This window comes from Mustelus asterias, unplaced genomic scaffold (genome assembly GCF_964213995.1).
Source record: "Mustelus asterias unplaced genomic scaffold, sMusAst1.hap1.1 HAP1_SCAFFOLD_490, whole genome shotgun sequence".
Taxonomy (NCBI): Eukaryota; Metazoa; Chordata; class Chondrichthyes; order Carcharhiniformes; family Triakidae; genus Mustelus; species Mustelus asterias.
The window spans coordinates 222,542-243,655 of NW_027590442.1; the positions used below are offsets into that span (position 1 = coordinate 222,542).

Sequence of the window (21,114 nt, forward strand, 5' to 3'; positions counted from 1 at the left end):
CTTCGTTACCCTACACTCCGTCCCCTCCTCCAGATCATCTATATAAATGGTAAACAGTTGCGGCCCGAGTACCGATCCCTGCGGCACGCCACTAGTTACCTTCCTCCAACCGGAAAAACACCCATTTATTCCGACTCTTTGCTTCCTGTCGGATAGCCAGTCCCCAATCCACTTTAACACACTACCCCCAACTCCGTGTGCCCTAATCTTCTTCAGCAGCCTTTTATGGGGCACCTTATCAAACGCCTTTTGGAAATCCAAAAACACCGCATCCACCGGTTCTCCTCCATCAACCGCCCTAGTCACATCTTCATAAAAATCCAACCTGTTCGTCAAGCACGACTTTCCCCTCATGAATCCATGCTGCGTCTGATTGATCGAACCATTTCTATCCAGATGCCCTGCTATCTCCTCTTTAATAATGGATTCCAGCATTTTCCCTACTACAGACGTTAAGCTGACCGGCCTATAGTTACCCGCCTTTTGTCTCCTTCCTTTTTTAAACAGCGGCGTAACATTAGCCGTTTTCCATTCAACCGGCACTACCCCAGAATGCAACGAGTTTTGATAAATAATCACTAACGCATCCACTATTACCTCTGACATTTCTTTCAATACCCTGGGATGCATTCCATCCGGACCCGGGGACTTGTCCACCTTCAGTCCCATTAGTCTACCCAGCACTGCCTCTCTGGTAACATTAATTGTATTAAGTATTTCTCCTGCTGCCAACCCTCTATCGTTAATATTTGGCAAACTATTTGTGTCCTCCACCGTGAAGACCGACACAAAAAACTTATTTACAGACTCAGCCATATCCTCATTTCCCACTATTAACTCCCCCCTCTCGTCCTCCAAGGGTCCAACATTCACTCTAGCCACTCTATTCCTTTTTATATATTTATAAAAACTTTTACTATCATTTTTTATATTAATTGCTAGCCTAGCTTCATAGTCTATCCTTCCTTTCTTTATCGCTTTCTTAGTCTCTCTTTGTTGTTTCTTAAATTTTTCCCAATCACTTGTTTCTCCACTATTTTTGGCCACTCTGTACGCAGCTGTTTTTATTTTAATACTCTCCTTTATTTCCTTCGTTATCCACGGCTGGTTCTCCCTTTTCTTACAATCCTTGTTTTTTGCTGGAATATATTTTTGCTGAGAACTGAAAAGGATCTCCTTAAAAATCCTCCACTGTTCCTCAGCTATCCTACCTGCCAGCCTGCTCTCCCAGTCTACCTTAGCCAATTCATCCCTCATCCTATCATATTTCCCTCTGTTCAAACAGAGGACACTGGTTTGGGACCAAACTTTCTCCTCTTCCATCTGAATCAGAAATTCGACCATATTGTGGTCACTAGACCCAAGAGGGTCCTTCACAATAAGATCCTTAATTCTACCTACCTCGTTACACAATACCAGATCCAAAATAACTCGTTCCCTCGTCGGTTCCGTAACATGCTGTTCAAGGAAACTATCCCGACAGCATTCTAAGAACTCTTCCTCCATTCCACCCTTACCGACTTGAGTCTGCCAGTCAATGTGCATGTTGAAGTCCCCCATGATTATTGCCGTTCCGTTTTTACACGCATCCCTTATCTGCTTGTTTACAGCCCTCCCTACCTCAACATTATTATTTGGGGGGCCTATATACCACACCTACTAGTGTCTTTCTCCCTCTACTATTCCTCATCTCTACCCATAATGATTCCACGTTTTGTTCCTCAGAGCCTATGTCATCCCTCAGTACTACCCTGATATTATCTCTTATTAATAGCGCGACCCCACCACCTTTTCCTTCCTGTCTATTCTTCCTAAACGCCTGATACCCCTGGATATTCATCTCCCAGTCCTGGTCACCTTTCAGCCACGTTTCTGTAATGGCCACTAGATCGTACCCACTTGTGCTGATTTGCACCATCAACTCATTTACCTTGTTCCGAATGCTTTGTGCATTCAGGCAAAGTGTCCTTATTCCAGCTTTTATCTGGACCCGCTTTGATGAGTCGCGAACACCCTCTCCCTCTACTCCCTTATCTAAATTACCGCCTTCATTCACTTGCACCCTCTCCTCTACCATTAATTTTGTAATTCCCCTTACCCCTGCATCCTCCCCCCCATCAATTAGTTCCTTGATCCTAGTCAACTCTTCTAGCTCCCCTCCCCCCAACCTATCTAATTTAAATTCTCCCCAGGAGCCTTAGCCAACCTACCGGCCAGGATATTGGTCCCCCTGTGATTCAAGTTCCACCCGTTTTTTGTATACAGATCACCCCTGCCCCTAAAGAGGTCCCAATGGTCCAGGAACCTGAATCCCTGCCCCCTGCACCAGTCCCTCAGCCACACATTCATCTTCCACCTCACTCCATTCCTGCCCTCACCTTCCCGTGGCACAGGCAGCAATCCTGAGATTACTACCTTTGCTTTCCTCTTTCTCAGCTGTCTCCCTAATTCCCTGTACTCCCTTTTCATGACCCCTTCTCCCTTCCTACCCACATCAGCGGTACCAATATGTACCGCTACCTCAGGCTCCTCTCCCTCCCACCTCAGGATTTCCGGGACGCGACTAGCGACATCCTGGATCCCGGCCCCAGGGAGGCAGACCACCATGCGAGACTCCCGCCTACCTCTGCAGAAACGCCTGTCTGTCCCCTTCACCATCGAGTCCCCGATTAATACCGCCTTCCTCCTCTTTTCCTTAGCCCTCTGAGTTACAGGGCTGGACTCCACTGCGGAGACACGGCCACTGCTGCTTCCCCCAGGCGGGCTGTCCCCCCCAGCAGTACTCAAGCAGGAGTACTTGTTGTGCAGGGGCAAATCCACCGGGGTGCTCTCAACCACCTTTCGCGCCTGCAGAGGTCCTACCCGACTTGCAGCGCCCGGACTTGTTCCGAACTCCGAGAGCCCGATCACAGTGGCCCAAACCTAGACGTCCTCCCGGCTTCTACTATTTTCAAACTCTGTCCTGTCAGGTACCTATAGGTCAGTTAGTTTATGGTCAGGTTCATTGTCAGGGGTACACGGAATGTAATGGCAACACATTCAATCACAGTTCGCAACCCCACTCGCCCGCCCAAAAAGAAACTTAAACACTACTTTACCGCTGTACAGCTATCGAACGGACAAAGTGTCAAAGTTTGAGTATAACTGTAGCCCATTGCGGCGGGCTGTCAGAGTGCTTTCGGGACAGTGCTGTTTGTATGTCCTGATTGCACCTCCGTCAACGTTAATAAAGCTGTACCGCTGTTGAACCTGAATCTGAGTCCGAAGCGGTCGTGTTCGCCCACTCGCGCTAACAATGTTTTTGTGTTTTACGTGCCCCCCCCCTGCGGTGATGAATCCGCGCCTTTTCTGTGCCATCATATAGTCATGGACCACCCCGAACACATATTGGCTGTCTGTATATACATTTATCTGTTTGTCCCTTCCCGCTTTAAGGGCCTCTGTGAGAGCTATAAGTTCAGCCACCTGAGCGGAGGTATCCCCACTTGCTATCAGTGTCCCTTCCTGATCTAACACTGCCCAGCCTGTGCGGTAATGTCCCTCTACTTGTCTTCGGGACCCGTCTACATATAGTGTGAGGTCGGGGTTGTCTAGGGGTTGGTCATTAATCCCTTCCTCCGCTTCAGTGTCTGGGTTAATTGGACATCAGTGGCTGACCTTGTTATCAAACTCATTGTTCTGGGTCTGCTCTTATCTCAAGTCTTAAGGTGCCTCAAGTTCTGACCAGTTTACTGCAGCAATTTAGACACTACAGGTTTTAACTCTTTGTGTAACTGACTGTGCCCAAAGTCAGTGCTTCTTAATGTCCCTTTCCGGAGTCCATTTTGTGTGCCAGGTAACCATTTTGTGTCCCTCACTTTAATTTCACCATAATAGGAGACAGAGGGTAGCAGTCGAAGGGTCTTTTTCCGGCTGGAGGTCTGTGACCAGTGGTGTTCCGCAGGGCTCTGTACTGGGACCTCTGCTATTTGTGATATAGATAAATGATTTGGAAGAAGGTGTAACTGGTGTTATCAGCAAGTTTGCGGATGACACGAAGATGGCTGGAATTGCGGATAGCGAAGAGCATTGTTGGGCAATACAGCAGGATATAGATAGGCTGGAAAATTGGACGGAGAGGTGGCAGATGGAGTTTAATCCGGATAAATGCGAAGTGATGCATTTTGGAAGAAATAATGTAGGGAGGAGTTATACAATAAATGGCAGAGTCATCAGGAGTATAGAAACACAGAGGGACCTCGGTGTGCAAGTCCACAAATCCTTGAAGGTGGCAACACAGGTGGAGAAGGTGGTGAAGAAGGCATATGGTATGCTTGCCTTTATAGGACGGGGTATAGAGTATAAAAGCTGGAGTCTGGTGATGCAGCTGTATAGAACGCTGGTTAGGCCACATTTGGAGTACTGCGTCCAGTTCTGGTCGCCGCACTACCAGAAGGACGTGGAGGCATTGGAGAGAGTGCAGAGAAGGTTTACCAGGATGTTGCCTGGTATGGAGGGTCTTAGCTATGAGGAGAGATTGAGTAAACTGGGGTTGTTCTCCTTGGAAAGACGGAGAATGAGGGGAGATCTAATAGAGGTATACAAGATTATGAAGGGTATAGATAGGGTGAACAGTGGGAAGCTTTTTGCCAGGTCGGAGGTGACGATCACGAGGGGTCACGGGCTCAAGCTGAGAGGGGCGAAGTATAACTCAGACATCAGAGGGACGTTTTTTACACAGAGGGTGGTGGGGGTCTGGAATGCGCTGCCAAGTAGGGTGGTGGAGGCAGGCACGCTGACATCGTTTAAGACTTACCTGGATAGTCACATGAGCAGCCTGGGAATGGAGGGATACAAACGATTGGTCTAGTTGGACCAAGGAGCGGCACAGGCTTGGAGGGCCGAAGGGCCTGTTTCCTGTGCTGTACTGTACTGTTCTTTGTTCTATAATGCAGGCAAACACCGACTCACTCAGTACAGGCAAACACCGACTCACTCACTACAGGAAACACCGACTCAGTACAGGTAAACACCGACTCACTCAGTCCAGGCAAACAGCGACTCACTCAGTACAGGTAAACACCAACTCAGGACAGGTAAACACCAACTCACTCAGTACAGGTAAACACTGACTCACTCAGAACAGGTAAACAACGACTCACTCAGTACAGGAAACACCGACTCACTCAGTACAGGTAAACACTGACTCACTCAGTACAGGTAAACACTGACTCACTCAGTTCAGGTAAACACCAACTCACTCAGTACAGGTAAACACCGACTCACTCAGTACAGGTAAACACTGACTCACTCAGTACAGGTCAACACTGACTCACTCAGTACAGGTAAACACCAACTCACTCAGTACAGGTAAACACCGACTCACTCAGTACAGGAAACACCGACTCACTCAGTACAGGTAAACACTGACTCACTCAGTACAGGTAAACACTGACTCACTCAGTACAGGTAAACACCGACTCACTCAGTACAGGTCAACACTGACTCACTCAGTACAGGTAAACACCGACTCACTCAGTACAGGTAAACACCGACTCACTCAGTACAGGTAAACACTGACTCACTCAGTACAGGTAAACACTGACTCACTCAGTACAGGTAAACACCGACTCACTCAGTACAGGTAAACACCGACTCACTCAGTACAGGTAAACGCCGACTCACTCAGTACAGGTAAACACCGACTCACTCAGTACAGGTAAACACTGACTCACTCAGTACAGGTAAACGCTGACTCACTCAGTACAGGTAAACGCTGACTCACTCAGTACAGGTAAACACCGACTCACTCAGTACAGGTAAACACCGACTCACTCAGTACAGGTAAACACCGACTCACTCAGTACAGGTAAACACCGACTCACTCAGTACAGGTAAACACCGACTCACTCAGTACAGGTAAACACCGACTCACTCAGTACAGGTAAACACCGACTCACTCAGTACAGGTAAACACCGACTCACTCAGTACAGGTCAACAATGACTCACTCAGTACAGGTAAACACCGACTCACTCAGTACAGGTCAACACTGACTCACTCAGTACAGGTAAACACTGACTCACTCAGTACAGGTAAACGCCGACTCACTCAGTACAGGTAAACACTGACTCACTCAGTACAGGTAAACGCCGACTCACTCAGTACAGGTAAACACTGACTCACTCAGTACAGGTAAACGCCGACTCACTCAGTACAGGTAAACACCGACTCACTCAGTACAGGTAAACGCCGACTCCCTCAGTACAGGTAAACACTGACTCACTCAGTACAGGTAAACGCCGACTCACTCAGTACAGGTAAACGCCGACTCACTCAGTACAGGTAAACACCGACTCACTCAGTACAGGTAAACGCCGACTCACTCAGTACAGGTAAACACCGACTCACTCAGTACAGGTAAACACCGACTCACTCAGTACAAGTAAACAACGACTCACTCAGGACAGGTAAACACTGACTCACTCAGTACAGGTAAACACTGACTCACTCAGTACAGGTAAACACTGACTCACTCAGTACAGGTAAACACCGACTCACTCAGTACAGGTAATCACCGACTCACTCAGTACAGGTAAACACCGACTCACTCAGGTCAGGCAAACATCGACTTACTCAGTACAGGTAAACACCGACTCACTCAGTACAGGTAAACACTGACTCAGTACAGGTAAACACTGACTCACTCAGTACAGGTAAACGCCGACTCACTCAGTACAGGTAAACACCGACTCACTCAGTACAGGTAAACACCGACTCACTCAGTACAAGTAAACAACGACTCACTCAGGACAGGTAAACACTGACTCACTCAGTACAGGTAAACACTGACTCACTCAGTACAGGTAAACACCGACTCACTCAGTACAGGTAAACACCGACTCACTCAGTACAGGTAAACACCGACTCACTCAGTACAGGTAAACACCGACTCACTCAGTACAGGTAAACACCGACTCACTCAGTACAGGTAAACACCGACTCACTCAGTACAGGTAAACACCGACTCACTCAGTACAGGTAAACACCGACTCACTCAGTACAGGTAAACACCGACTCACTCAGTACAGGTAAACGCCGACTCACTCAGTACAGGTAAACACCGACTCACTCAGTACAGGTAAACACCGACTCACTCAGTACAGGTAAACACCGACTCACTCAGTACAGGTAAACACCGACTCACTCACTACAGGTAAACACCGACTCACTCAGTACAGGTAAACACCGACTCACTCAGTACAGGTAAACACCGACTCACTCAGTACAGGTAAACACCGACTCACTCAGTACAGGTAAACACCGACTCACTCAGTACAGGTAAACACCGACTCACTCAGTACAGGTAAACACCGACTCACTCAGTACAGGTAAACACCGACTCACTCACTACAGGTAAACACCGACTCACTCAGTACAGGTAAACACCGACTCACTCAGTACAGGTAAACACCGACTCACTCAGTACAGGTAAACACCGACTCACTCAGTACAGGTAAAAACCGACTCACTCAGTACAGGTAAACACCGACTCACTCAGTACAGGTAAACACCGACTCACTCAGTACAGGTAAACACCGACTCACTCAGTACAGGTAAACACCGACTCACTCAGTACAGGTCAACACTGACTCACTCAGTACAGGTAAACACCGACTCACTCAGTACAGGTCAACACCGACTCACTCAGTACAGATAAACACTGACTCACTCAGTACAGGTAAACGCCGACTCACTCAGTACAGGTAAACGCCGACTCACTCAGTACAGGTAAACACCGACTCACTCAGTACAGGTAAACACCGACTCACTCAGTACAGGTAAACACCGACTCACTCAGTACAAGTAAACAACGACTCACTCAGGACAGGTAAACACTGACTCACTCAGTACAGGTAAACACTGACTCACTCAGTACAGGTAAACACTGACTCACTCAGTACAGGTAAACACCGACTCACTCAGTACAGGTAAACACCGACTCACTCAGTACAGGTAAACACCGACTCACTCAGGTCAGGCAAACATCGACTTACTCAGTACAGGTTAACACCGACTCACTCAGTACAGGTAAACACTGACTCAGTACAGGTAAACACTGACTCACTCAGTACAGGTAAACGCCGACTCACTCAGTACAGGTAAACACTGACTCACTCAGTACAGGTAAACACTGACTCACTCAGTACAGGTAATCACCGACTCACTCAGTACAGGTAAACATCGACTCACTCAGTACAGGTAAACACCGACTCACTCAGTACAGGTAAACACCGACTCACTCAGTACAGGTAAACACCGACTCACTCAGTACAGGTAAACACCGACTCACTCAGTACAGGTAAACACTGACTCACTCAGTACAGGTAAACTCCGACTCACTCAGTACAAGTAAACACCGACTCACTCAGTACAGGTAAACACCGACTCACTCAGTACAGGTAAACGCCGACTCACTCAGTACAGGTAAACACCGACTCACTCAGTACAGGTAAACACTGACTCACTCAGTACAGGTAAACACTGACTCACTCAGTACAGGTAAACACTGACTCACTCAGTACAGGTAAACACCGACTCACTCAGTACAGGTAAACACTGACTCACTCAGTACAGGTAAACACTGACTCACTCAGTACAGGTAAACACTGACTCACTCAGTACAGGTAAACACCGACTCACTCAGTACAGGTAAACACCGACTCACTCAGTCCATGTAAACACCGACTCATTCAGTACAGGTAAACACCGACTCACTCAGTACAGGTAAACGCCGACTCACTCAGTACAGGTAAACACTGACTCACTCAGTACAGGTAAACGCCGACTCACTCAGTACAGGTAAACACCGACTCACTCAGTACAGGTAAACACTGACTCACTCAGTACAGGTAAACGCCGACTCACTCAGTACAGGTAAACACCGACTCACTCAGTACAGGTAAACACCGACTCACTCAGTACAGGTAAACACCGACTCACTCAGTACAGGTAAACACCGACTCACTCAGTACAGGTAAACACTGACTCACTCAGTGCAGGTAAACACTGACTCACTCAGTACAGGTAAACACTGACTCACTCAGTACAGGTAAACACCGACTCACTCAGTACAGGTAAACACTGACTCACTCAGTGCAGGTAAACACTGACTCACTCAGTACAGGTAAACACTGACTCACTCAGTACAGGTAAACACCGACTCACTCAGTACAAGTAAACACCGACTCACTCAGTACAGGTAAACACTGACTCACTCAGTACAGGTAAACACCGACTCACTCAGTACAAGTAAACACCGACTCACTCAGTACAGGTAAACACCGACTCACTCAGTACAGGTAAACACCGACTCACTCAGTACAGGTAAACACTGACTCACTCAGTACAGGAAACACTGACTCACTCAGTACAGGAAACACTGACTCACTCAGTACAGGTAAACACTGACTCACTCAGTACAGGAAACACTGACTCACTCAGTACAGGTAAACACCGACTCACTCAGTACAGGTAAACACCGACTCACTCAGTACAGGTAAACACCGACTCACTCAGTACAGGTAAACACTGACTCACTCAGTACAGGTAAACACCGACTCACTCAGTACAGGTAATCACCGACTCACTCAGTACAGGTAAACACTGACTCACTCAGTACAGGTAAACACCGACTCACTCAGTACAGGTAATCACCGACTCACTCAGTACAGGTAAACACCGACTCACTCAGTACAGGTAAACACCGACTCACTCAGTACAGGTAATCACCGACTCACTCAGTACAGGTAAACACCGACTCACTCAGTACAGGTAAACACTGACTCACTCAGTACAGGTAAACACCGACTCACTCAGTGCAGGTAAACACCGACTCACTCAGTACAGGTAAACACTGACTCACTCAGTACAGGTAAACACCGACTCACTCAGTACAGGTAATCACCGACTCACTCAGTACAGGTAAACACTGACTCACTCAGTACAGGTAATCACCGACTCACTCAGTACAGGTAAACACTGACTCACTCAGTACAGGTAAACACTGACTCACTCAGTACAGGAAAACACCGACTCACTCAGTACAGGTAAACACTGACTCACTCAGTACAGGTAAACGCCGACTCACTCAGTACAGGTAAACACTGACTCACTCAGTACAGGTAAACACTGACTCACTCAGTACAGGTAATCACCGACTCACTCAGTACAGGTAAACATCGACTCACTCAGTACAGGTAAACACCGACTCACTCAGTACAGGTAAACACCGACTCACTCAGTACAGGTAAACACCGACTCACTCAGTACAGGTAAACACTGACTCACTCAGTACAGGTAATCACCGACTCACTCAGTACAGGTAAACACCGACTCACTCAGTACAGGTAAACACCGACTCACTCAGTGCAGGTAAACACTGACTCACTCAGTACAGGTAAACGCCGACTCACTCAGTACAGGTAAACACCGACTCCCTCAGTACAGGTAAACACCGACTCACTCAGTACAGGTCAACACTGACTCACTCAGTACAGGTAAACACCGACTCACTCAGTACAGGTCAACACTGACTCACTCAGTACAGGTAAACACTGACTCACTCAGTACAGGTAAACGCCGACTCACTCAGTACAGGTAAACACCGACTCACTCAGTACAGGTAAACACTGACTCACTCAGTACAGGTAAACACTGACTCACTCAGTACAGGTAAACACTGACTCACTCAGTACAGGTAAACACCGACTCACTCAGTACAGGTAAACACTGACTCACTCAGTACAGGTAAACACCGACTCACTCAGTACAGGTCAACACTGACTCACTCAGTACAGGTAAACACCGACTCACTCAGTCCATGTAAACACCGACTCACTCAGTACAGGTAAACACCGACTCACTCAGTACAGGTAAACGCCGACTCACTCAGTACAGGTAAACGCTGACTCACTCAGTACAGGTAAACGCCGACTCACTCAGTACAGGTAAACGCCGACTCACTCAGTACAGGTAAACACCGACTCACTCAGTACAGGTAAACACCGACTCACTCAGTACAGGTAAACACCGACTCACTCAGTACAAGTAAACACCGACTCACTCAGTACAGGTAAACACCGACTCACTCAGTACAGGTAAACACCGACTCACTCAGTACAGGTAAACACCGACTCACTCAGTACAGGTAAACACTGACTCACTCAGTACAGGTAAACACCGACTCACTCAGTACAGGTAATCACCGACTCACTCAGTACAGGTAAACACCGACTCACTCAGGTCAGGCAAACATCGGCTTACTCAGTACAGGTAAACACCGACTCACTCAGTACAGGTAAACACTGACTCAGTACAGGTAAACACTGACTCACTCAGTACAGGTAAACGCCGACTCACTCAGTACAGGTAAACACTGACTCACTCAGTACAGGTAAACACTGACTCACTCAGTACAGGTAATCACCGACTCACTCAGTACAGGTAAACATTGACTCACTCAGTACAGGTAAACACCGACTCACTCAGTACAGGTAAACACCGACTCACTCAGTACAGGTAAACACCGACTCACTCAGTACAGGTAAACACCGACTCACTCAGTACAGGTAAACACTGACTCACTCAGTACAGGTAAACAGCGACTCACTCAGTACAGGTAAAGACCGACTCACTCACTACAGGTAAACACCGACTCACTCAGTACAGGTAAACACCGACTCACTCAGTACAGGTAAACACCGACTCACTCAGTACAGGTAAACACCGACTCACTCAGTACAGGTAAACACCGACTCACTCAGTACAGGTAAACACCGACTCACTCAGTACAGGTAAACAACAACTCACTCAGTACAGGTAAACTCCGACTCACTCAGTACAGGAAACACCGACCCGCTCAGTACAGGTAAATCCAGACTCACTCAGTACAGGTAAACATCGACTTACTCAGTACAGGTAAACTCCGACTCACTCAGTACAGGTAAACATCGACTTACTCAGTACAGGTAAACAACGACTCACTCAGTACAGGTAAACACCGACTCACTCAGTACAGGTAAACACCGACTCACTCAGTACAGGTAAACAACGACTCACTCAGTACAGGTAAATCCAGACTCACTCAGTACAGGTAAACACCGACTCACTCAGTACAGGTAAACAACGACTCACTCAGTACAGGTAAACTCCGACTCACTCAGTACAGGAAACACCGACCCGCTCAGTACAGGTAAATCCAGACTCACTCAGTACAGGTAAACACCGACTCACTCAGTACAGGTAAACACCGACTCACTCAGTACAGGTAAACTCCGACTCACTCAGTACAGGAAACACCGACCCGCTCAGTACAGGTAAATCCAGACTCACTCAGTACAGGCAAACACCGACTCACTCAGTACAGGCAAACACCGACTCACTCAGTACAGGTAAACACTGACTCACTCAGTACAGGTAAACACCGACTCACTCAGTACAGGTAAACAACGACTCACTCGGTACAGGTAAACTCCGACTCACTCAGTACAGGAAACACCGACCCGCTCAGTACAGGTAAATCCAGACTCACTCAGTACAGGTAAACAACGACTCACTCAGTACAGGTAAACACCGACTCACTCAGTACAGGCAAACACCGACTCACTCAGTACAGGCAAACACCGACTCACTCAGTACAGGTAAACATTATCTCATAGGGAGGTAGTAACATCAGATAAGGAGCAGAAGCCGGCAAATTCAGCCCATCGAGCCTGCTCCGCCATTCAATCAGATCATGGCTGATCTCTCCCTGGCCCGAAATCCACCTCCCCACCTGTTCCTCATATCCCCTTATCCCTCTGTGTATTCAAAATATATCTATCTCAATGACCCAGTACAGGCAAATACCAACTCAGACACTCGGTACTGGCAAGATCCAACTCAGACACTCGGTACAGGCAATCACCAACACAGACACTCGGTGCAGGCAAGCTCCAACTCAGACACTCGGTGCAGGCAAGCTCCAACTCAGACACTCAGTACAGGCAGACACCAACTGAGACCCGCGGTGCAGGCAAGCTCCAAATCGGACACTCGGTACAGGCAAACACCAACTCAGACACTCGGTGCAGGCAAACCCCAACAGAGTCATTCAATATTGGCAAACTCCAACACAGACACTCGGTACAGGCAAACACCAACTCAGTCAGTCAGTACATGCAAGCTCCAACACAGACACTCGGTGCAGGCAAACATCAACTCAGACACTCGGTACAGGCAAACTCAGACACTCGGTGCAGGCAAGCTCCAAATCGGACACTCGGTACAGGCAAACACCAACTCAGACATTTGGTGCAGGCAAATTCCAACTCAGACACTCGGTACAGGCAAACACAAACTCAGACACTCGATACAGGCAAACACAAACTCAGACACTCGATACAGGCAAACACCAACTCAGACACTCGGTGCAGGCAAACACCAACTCAGACACTCGGTACAGGCAAACAGCAACTCAGACACTCGGTACAGGCAAACACCAACTCAGACACTCGGTACAGGCAAACACCAACTCAGACACTCGGTACAGGCAAACACCAACTCAGACACTCGGTACAGGCAAACAGCAACTCAGACACTAGGTGCAGGCAAGCTCCAACTCAGACACTCAGTACAGGCAAACACAAACTCAGACACTCGGTGCAGGCAAGCTCCAAATCGGACACTCAGTACAGGCAAACACAAACTCAGACACTCGGTACAGGCAAACACCAACTCAGACACTCGGTACAGGCAAACAGCAACTCAGACACTCGGTGCAGGCAAGCTCCAACTCAGACACTCAGTACAGGCAGACACCAACTGAGACCCTCGGTGCAGGCAAGCTCCAAATCGGACACTCGGTGCAGGCAAACACCAACTCAGACACTCGGTGCAGGCAAACACCAACAGAGTCATTCAATATTGGCAAACTCCAACACAGACACTCGGTACAGGCAAACACCAACTCAGACAGTCAGTACATGCAAGCTCAACACAGACACTCGGTGCAGGCAAACATCAACTCAGACACTCGGTACAGGCAAACACAAACTCAGACACTCGGTGCAGGCAAACACCAACTCAGACACTCGGTACAGGCAAACAGCAACTCAGACACTCGGTACAGGCAAACACCAACTCAGACACTCGGTACAGGCAAACACCAACTCAGACACTCGGTACAGGCAAACACCAACTCAGACACTCGGTACAGGCAAACAGCAACTCAGACACTAGGTGCAGGCAAGCTCCAACTCAGACACTCAGTGCAGGCAAACACAAACTCAGACACTCGGTGCAGGCAAGCTCCAAATCGGACACTCAGTACAGGCAAACACAAACTCAGACACTCGGTACAGGCAAACACCAACTCAGACACTCGGTACAGGCAAACAGCAACTCAGACACTCGGTGCAGGCAAGCTCCAACTCAGACACTCAGTACAGGCAGACACCAACTGAGACCCGCGGTGCAGGCAAGCTCCAACTCGGACACTCGGTACAGGCAAACACCAACTCAGACACTCGGTGCAGGCAAACCCCAACAGAGTCATTCAATATTGGCAAACTCCAACACAGACACTCGGTACAGGCAAACACCAACTCAGACAGTCAGTACATGCAAGCTCCAACACAGACACTCAGTGCAGGCAAACATCAACTCAGACACTCGGTACAGGCAAACTCAGACACTCGGTGCAGGCAAGCTCCAAATCGGACACTCGGTACAGGCAAACACCAACTCAGACATTTGGTGCAGGCAAATTCCAACTCAGACACTCGGTACAGGCAAACACAAACTCAGACACTCGATACAGGCAAACACAAACTCAGACACTCGATACAGGCAAACACCAACTCAGACACTCGGTGCAGGCAAACACCAACTCAGACACTCGGTACAGGCAAACAGCAACTCAGACACTCGGTACAGGCAAACACCAACTCAGACACTCGGTACAGGCAAACACCAACTCAGACACTCGGTACAGGCAAACACCAACTCAGACACTCGGTACAGGCAAACAGCAACTCAGACACTAGGTGCAGGCAAGCTCCAACTCAGACACTCAGTACAGGCAAACACAAACTCAGACACTCGGTGCAGGCAAGCTCCAAATCGGACACTCAGTACAGGCAAACACAAACTCAGACACTCGGTACAGGCAAACACCAACTCAGACACTCGGTACAGGCAAACAGCAACTCAGACACTCGGTGCAGGCAAGCTCCAACTCAGACACTCAGTACAGGCAGACACCAACTGAGACCCTCGGTGCAGGCAAGCTCCAAATCGGACACTCGGTGCAGGCAAACACCAACTCAGACACTCGGTGCAGGCAAACACCAACAGAGTCATTCAATATTGGCAAACTCCAACACAGACACTCGGTACAGGCAAACACCAACTCAGACAGTCAGTACATGCAAGCTCAACACAGACACTCGGTGCAGGCAAACATCAACTCAGACACTCGGTACAGGCAAACACAAACTCAGACACTCGGTGCAGGCAAACACCAACTCAGACACTCGGTACAGGCAAACAGCAACTCAGACACTCGGTACAGGCAAACACCAACTCAGACACTCGGTACAGGCAAACACCAACTCAGACACTCGGTACAGGCAAACACCAACTCAGACACTCGGTACAGGCAAACAGCAACTCAGACACTAGGTGCAGGCAAGCTCCAACTCAGACACTCAGTGCAGGCAAACACAAACTCAGACACTCGGTGCAGGCAAGCTCCAAATCGGACACTCAGTACAGGCAAACACAAACTCAGACACTCGGTACAGGCAAACACCAACTCAGACACTCGGTACAGGCAAACAGCAACTCAGACACTCGGTGCAGGCAAGCTCCAACTCAGACACTCAGTACAGGCAGACACCAACTGAGACCCTCGGTGCAGGCAAGCTCCAAATCGGACACTCGGTGCAGGCAAACACCAACTCAGACACTCAGTGCAGGCAAACACCAACTCAGACACTCGGTGCAGGCAAACACCAACAGAGTCATTCAATATTGGCAAACTCCAACACAGACACTCGGTACAGGCAAACACCAACTCAGACAGTCAGTACATGCAAGCTCAACACAGACACTCGGTGCAGGCAAACATCAACTCAGACACTCGGTACAGACAAACACAAACTCAGACACTCGGTGCAGGCAAGCTCCAAATCGGACACTCGGTACAGGCAAACACCAACTCAGACACTCGGTACAGGCAAACTACAACACAGTCACTCAATACTGGCAAGCTCCAACACAGATACTCGGTACAGGCAAGCTAAAACTCAGACACTTGGTGCAGGCAAACCCCAAAACAGTCACTCAATATTGGCAAGATCCAACACAGACACTCGGTACAGGCAAACACCAACTCAGACACTTAGTGCAGGCAAGCTACAACTCAGACACTCGGCACAGGCAAACACCAACTCAGACACTCGGTACAGGCAAGCTCCAACTCAGACACTCAGTACAGGCAAATTCCAACTCAGGCACTCGGTACAGACAAGATCCAACTCAGACACACGGTGCAGGCAAACACCAACTCAGACACTCGATACAGGCAAACACCAACTCAGACACTCGATACAGGCAAACACCAACTCAGACTCTCGATACAGGCAAACACAAACTCAGACACTCGGTACAGGCAAGATCCAACTCAGACACTCAGTACAGGCAAATTCCAACTCAGACACTCGGTACAGACAAGATCCAACTCAGACACTCAGTACAGGCAAATTCCAACTCAGACACTCGGTACAGACAAGATCCAACTCAGACACTCGGTACAGGCAAGATCCAACTCAGACACTCAGTACAGGCAAATTCCAACTCAGACACTCAGTACAGACAAGCTCCAACTTAGACACTCGGTACAGACAAACACCAACTCAGACACTCGGTACAGGCAAACACCACTCTGTCCACCGGTGACTCCACTGTCAAGGAGCTATGAACATGTACCCCTAGATCTCTTTGTTCTGTAACTCTCACCAACGTCTTACCATTAGATGAAGTCCTGCCCTGATTCGAACTACCAAAATAGATCACCTCGCATTTATCTAAACTAAACTCCATCTGCCGTTCTTCAGCCCACTGGCCCAATTGATCAAGATCCCATTGCAATCTGAAATAACCTTCACCGTCCACACTGCCTCCAATCTTCTGCCTGTACCCTTCCCCCGGCCTGTAGCCCTCCCCCGGCCTGTAGCCCTCCCCCGGCCTGTAGCCCTCCCCCGGCCTGTAGCCCTCCCCCGGCCTGTAGCCCTCCCCCGGCCTGTAGCCCTCCCCCGGCCTGTAGCCCTCCCCCGGCCTGCGACACCCCCTCCCCCGGCCTGCGACACCCCCTCCCCCGGCCTGCGACACCCCCTCCCCCGGCCTGCGACACCCCCTCTCCCGACCTGCGACCCACCCCCTCCCCCGACCTGCGACCCCCCCCCCTCCCCCAACCTGCGACCCCCGCTCCCCCGGCCTGCGACCCCCGCTCCCCCGGCCTGCGACCCCCCCCTCCCCGACCTGCGGCCCCCCCTCCCCCGGCCTGCGACCCCCCCCCCCCCTGTCCACCGGCCGACCCCCACCCCCCACGTCCCCCGGCCTGCAACCCCCCCCCCCCGGCCTGCGAGCCCCCCCCCCCCCCGGCCTGCGAGCCCCCCGCGGCCTGCGAGCCCCCCCCCCCCGGCCTGCGAGCCCCCCCCCCCGGCCTGCTTTCCCCCCCCCCCCCCGGCCCGCTTCCACCCCACTCCCCCATGCCCCCACCCCCACCGGCCCGTAGCCCCCGCTGCTGTGTGCCTGCACCCACCACCCAGTGTCTGCGCCCCCCCCCCCCCCCGCCCCCAGTCTCCGCCCCCCCCCCGGCCAGTCTCCGGCCCCCCCGCCCCCAGTCTCCGGTCCCCCCCTGCCCCCAGTCTCCGGTCCCCCCCCGCCCCCAGTCTCCGGTCCCCCCCGCCCCCAGTCTCCGCCCCCCCCCGCCCCCAGTCTCCGCCCCCAGTCTCCGCCCCCCCCGCCCCAGACTCCGCCCCCCCCAGTCCCCAGTCTCTGGCCCCCCCTGCCTCCAGTCTCCGCCCCCCTCGCCTCCAGTCTCCGAAACCCCCCCGCCCCCAATCTCCGCCCCGCCCCCCCGCCGCCCTGCCCCCCGCCGCCCTGCCCCCCGCCGCCCTGCCCCCGCCGCCCTGCCCCCCGCCGCCCTGCCCCCCGCCGCCCTGCCCCCCGCCGCCCTGCCCCCCGCCGCCCTGCCCCCCGCCGCCCTGCCCCCCGCCGCCCCGCACCCCGCCCCCGCCGCCCCGCCCCCCTGCCGCCCCGCCCCTCCGCCGCCCCGCCCCCCGCCGCCCCGCCCCCCGCCGCCCCGCCCCCCTCCGCCCCGCCCCCCGCCGCCCCGCCCCCGCCGCCCCGCCCCCCGCCGCCCCGCCCCCCGCCGCCCCGCCCCCCGCCGCCCCGCCCCCCGCCGCCCCGCCCCCCGCCGCCCCGCCCCCGCCGCCCCGCCCCCCCGCCGCCCCGCCCCGCCCCCCCGCCGCCCCGCCCCCCGCCGCCCCGCCCCCCTGCCCCCCGCCCCCCGCCCCCCGCCGCCCCGCCCCCCGCCGCCCCACCCCGCCCCCCGCCGCCCCGCCCCCCGCCGCCCCGCCCCCCTGCCCCCCCGCCCCCCCGCCCCCCCCGCCCCCCCGCCCCCCCGCTGCCCCCGCCCCCCGCCCCCCCCGCCCCCCCGCCCCCCCGCCCCCCCCGCCCCCCGCCCCCCCCCCCCCCGCCCCGCCCCCCGCCCCCCCCCGCCCCCCGCCCCCCCGCCCCCGCCCCCCCTGCCCCCCGCCCCCCTTCCCCCCGCCCCCCGCTGCCCCGCCCCCCGCCACCCTCCCCTGCCCCCCGCCCCCCCGCCCCCTCCCCCGCCCCCTCCCCCGCCCCCTCCCCCGCCCCCTCCCCCTCCCCCGCCCCCTCCCCTCCCCCGCCCCCTCCCCCGCCCCCGCCCCCTCCCCCGCCCCCTCCCCCTCCCCCGCCCCCGCCCCCGCCCCCCTCCCCCGCCCCCTGCCCCCTCCCCCGCCCCCTGCCCCCCTCCCCCGCCCCCCTCACCCCTCCCCCGCCCCCCTCACCCCTCCCCCGCCCCCCTCACCCCTCCCCCGCCCCCCTCCCCAGCTCCCCTCACCCCTCCCCCTCACCCCTCCCCCGCCCCCCTCACCCCTCCCCCGCCCCCCTCACCCCTCCCCCGCCCCCCTCACCCCTCCCCCGCCCCCCTCACCCCCTCCCCCGCCCCCCTCACCCCTCCCCCGCCCCCCTCACCCCTCCCCCGCCCCCCTCACCCCTCCCCCGCCCCCCTCACCCCTCCCCCGCCCCCCTCACCCCTCCCCCGCCCCCCTCACCCCTCCCCCGCCCCCCTCACCCCTCCCCCGCCCCCCTCACCCCTCCCCCGCCCCCCTCACCCCTCCCCCGCCCCCCTCACCCCTCCCCCGCCCCCCTCACCCCTCCCCCGCCCCCCTCACCCCTCCCCCGCCCCCCTCACCCCTCCCCCGCCCCCCTCACCCCTCCCCCGCCCCCCTCACCCCTCCCCCGCCCCCCTCACCCCTCCCCCGCCCCCCTCACCCCTCCCCCGCCCCCCTCACCCCTCCCCCGCCCCCCTCACCCCTCCCCCGCCCCCCTCACCCCTCCCCCGCCCCCCTCACCCCTCCCCCGCCCCCCTCACCCCTCCCCCGCCCCCTCACCCCTCCCCCGCCCCCTCACCCCTCCCCCGCCCCCCTCACCCCTCCCCCGCCCCCCTCACCCCTCCCCCGCCCCCCTCACCCCTCCCCCGCCCCCCTCACCCCTCCCCCGCCCCCCTCACCCCTCCCCCGCCCCCCTCACCCCTCCCCCGCCCCCCTCACCCTTCCCCCGCCCCCCTCACCTCCTCCCCCCTCCCCCCAGTCCCTGCACCCCTAGTCTCTGCAGGGATGATGACATTGCTTGTAGTGTTGACATTTTCCTGTGCATATGTACTGATTTCTGCTCCTGGTTCTGCCCCTTCCAGAACAGTTTATTGTGGAGGATCTTCTGCAAGCGTCCAAGCAGGGTGTTGACATAGATGGCTTTGTCTTGCAATATCTCGAGAAGGCACAGGTATGTTGCACATTCCAGGCAGACAGACTCCTGCTCCAAGCCTCCTATCAATCATTTCCTCTCACAGGGATGAACACGGTGGATATTTCGTGCTGAGGGTTGCACGGTTCCCAGAGGGAGCAGCTTCAGTTCCCTGCTCACATTCTTGTTTCACTGTTAACAATACTTCCAAGTTTTGAGTCTGTATTACAACCGTGTGATTGTGTGTGAGTGAGTGTGTGTGAGTGTTCCACAGGAGCAAGCTGAGAGTAAGGGAGTGTGTTTCTGCATTTGATTTATTTTATTTATTTTTCTGTTAAATTTGTGTTAAAAATCGGAGGATTTTTTTCCAAAACAGGAAGTAGGCCCAGGAGAAGCCTGGGAAGGTTTTTGGAGGGTTTAAAAGCAGGCCACACTTTTGAGCGGGCAGCATCGGGAGCGGGCAGTGGAGTGAGCAGGGAGCAGAGTGTGAGCTGTAAGGGCTTTGGCTCATCAGGCTTCGGGGGAAAGGGCGAAGCGGGGTCAGATTTTTTTTCATTCCTATAAAGGAAAAGGGTAGCTATGAGTGATAGGCCAGTTTGTTGCTTTCGGTGTGGGATGTGGGAGTTCCTGGAAACACCTAGCCGCCCGGAGGTTCACATTTGCGCCAGGTGCGTGGAACTGCAGCTCCTGAGGGACCGCGTCAGGGAACTGGAGCAGCGGCTTGATGACCTTAGTCTAGTCAGGGAGATTGAGAGACAAATAGACATGAGTTATCGACAAGTAGTTACACCGGGGCCTCAGGGGGAAGACACGTGGGTTACAGTTAGGAGGAGTAAAGGTCAGAAGGGTAACGTACCAGAGAGTATTCCAGTGGCTGTCCAGGGCTCGGTGACAAGTGTGAGAGGGGAGGGGTGTGAGCAATTAGTGGTGGGTTCACCTGTGGTTGTCCCACTCCAAAACAGGTATATTGTTTCGGATAGTGTGGAGGAGGATGACTCTCCAGGGGTAAGCCACAGTGACCAGGTCACTGGCACAG

At 53.5% G+C, this 21,114-nt stretch overlaps 1 protein-coding gene across 2 annotated transcripts in view; it reads left to right on the top strand.

Annotated features, from left to right (window-relative positions):
• LOC144486846 (rho-related BTB domain-containing protein 2-like) overlaps positions 1 to 21,114 on the top strand; it is a 289,061-nt gene that overhangs the window by 192,939 nt on the left and 75,008 nt on the right. For both annotated transcript variants that reach the window (XM_078204866.1, XM_078204867.1), the window contains exon 8: positions 20,029 to 20,117. In XM_078204866.1, the coding sequence (XP_078060992.1) occupies positions 20,029 to 20,117 (89 nt within the window). The remainder of the gene's footprint in view (positions 1 to 20,028; positions 20,118 to 21,114) is intronic.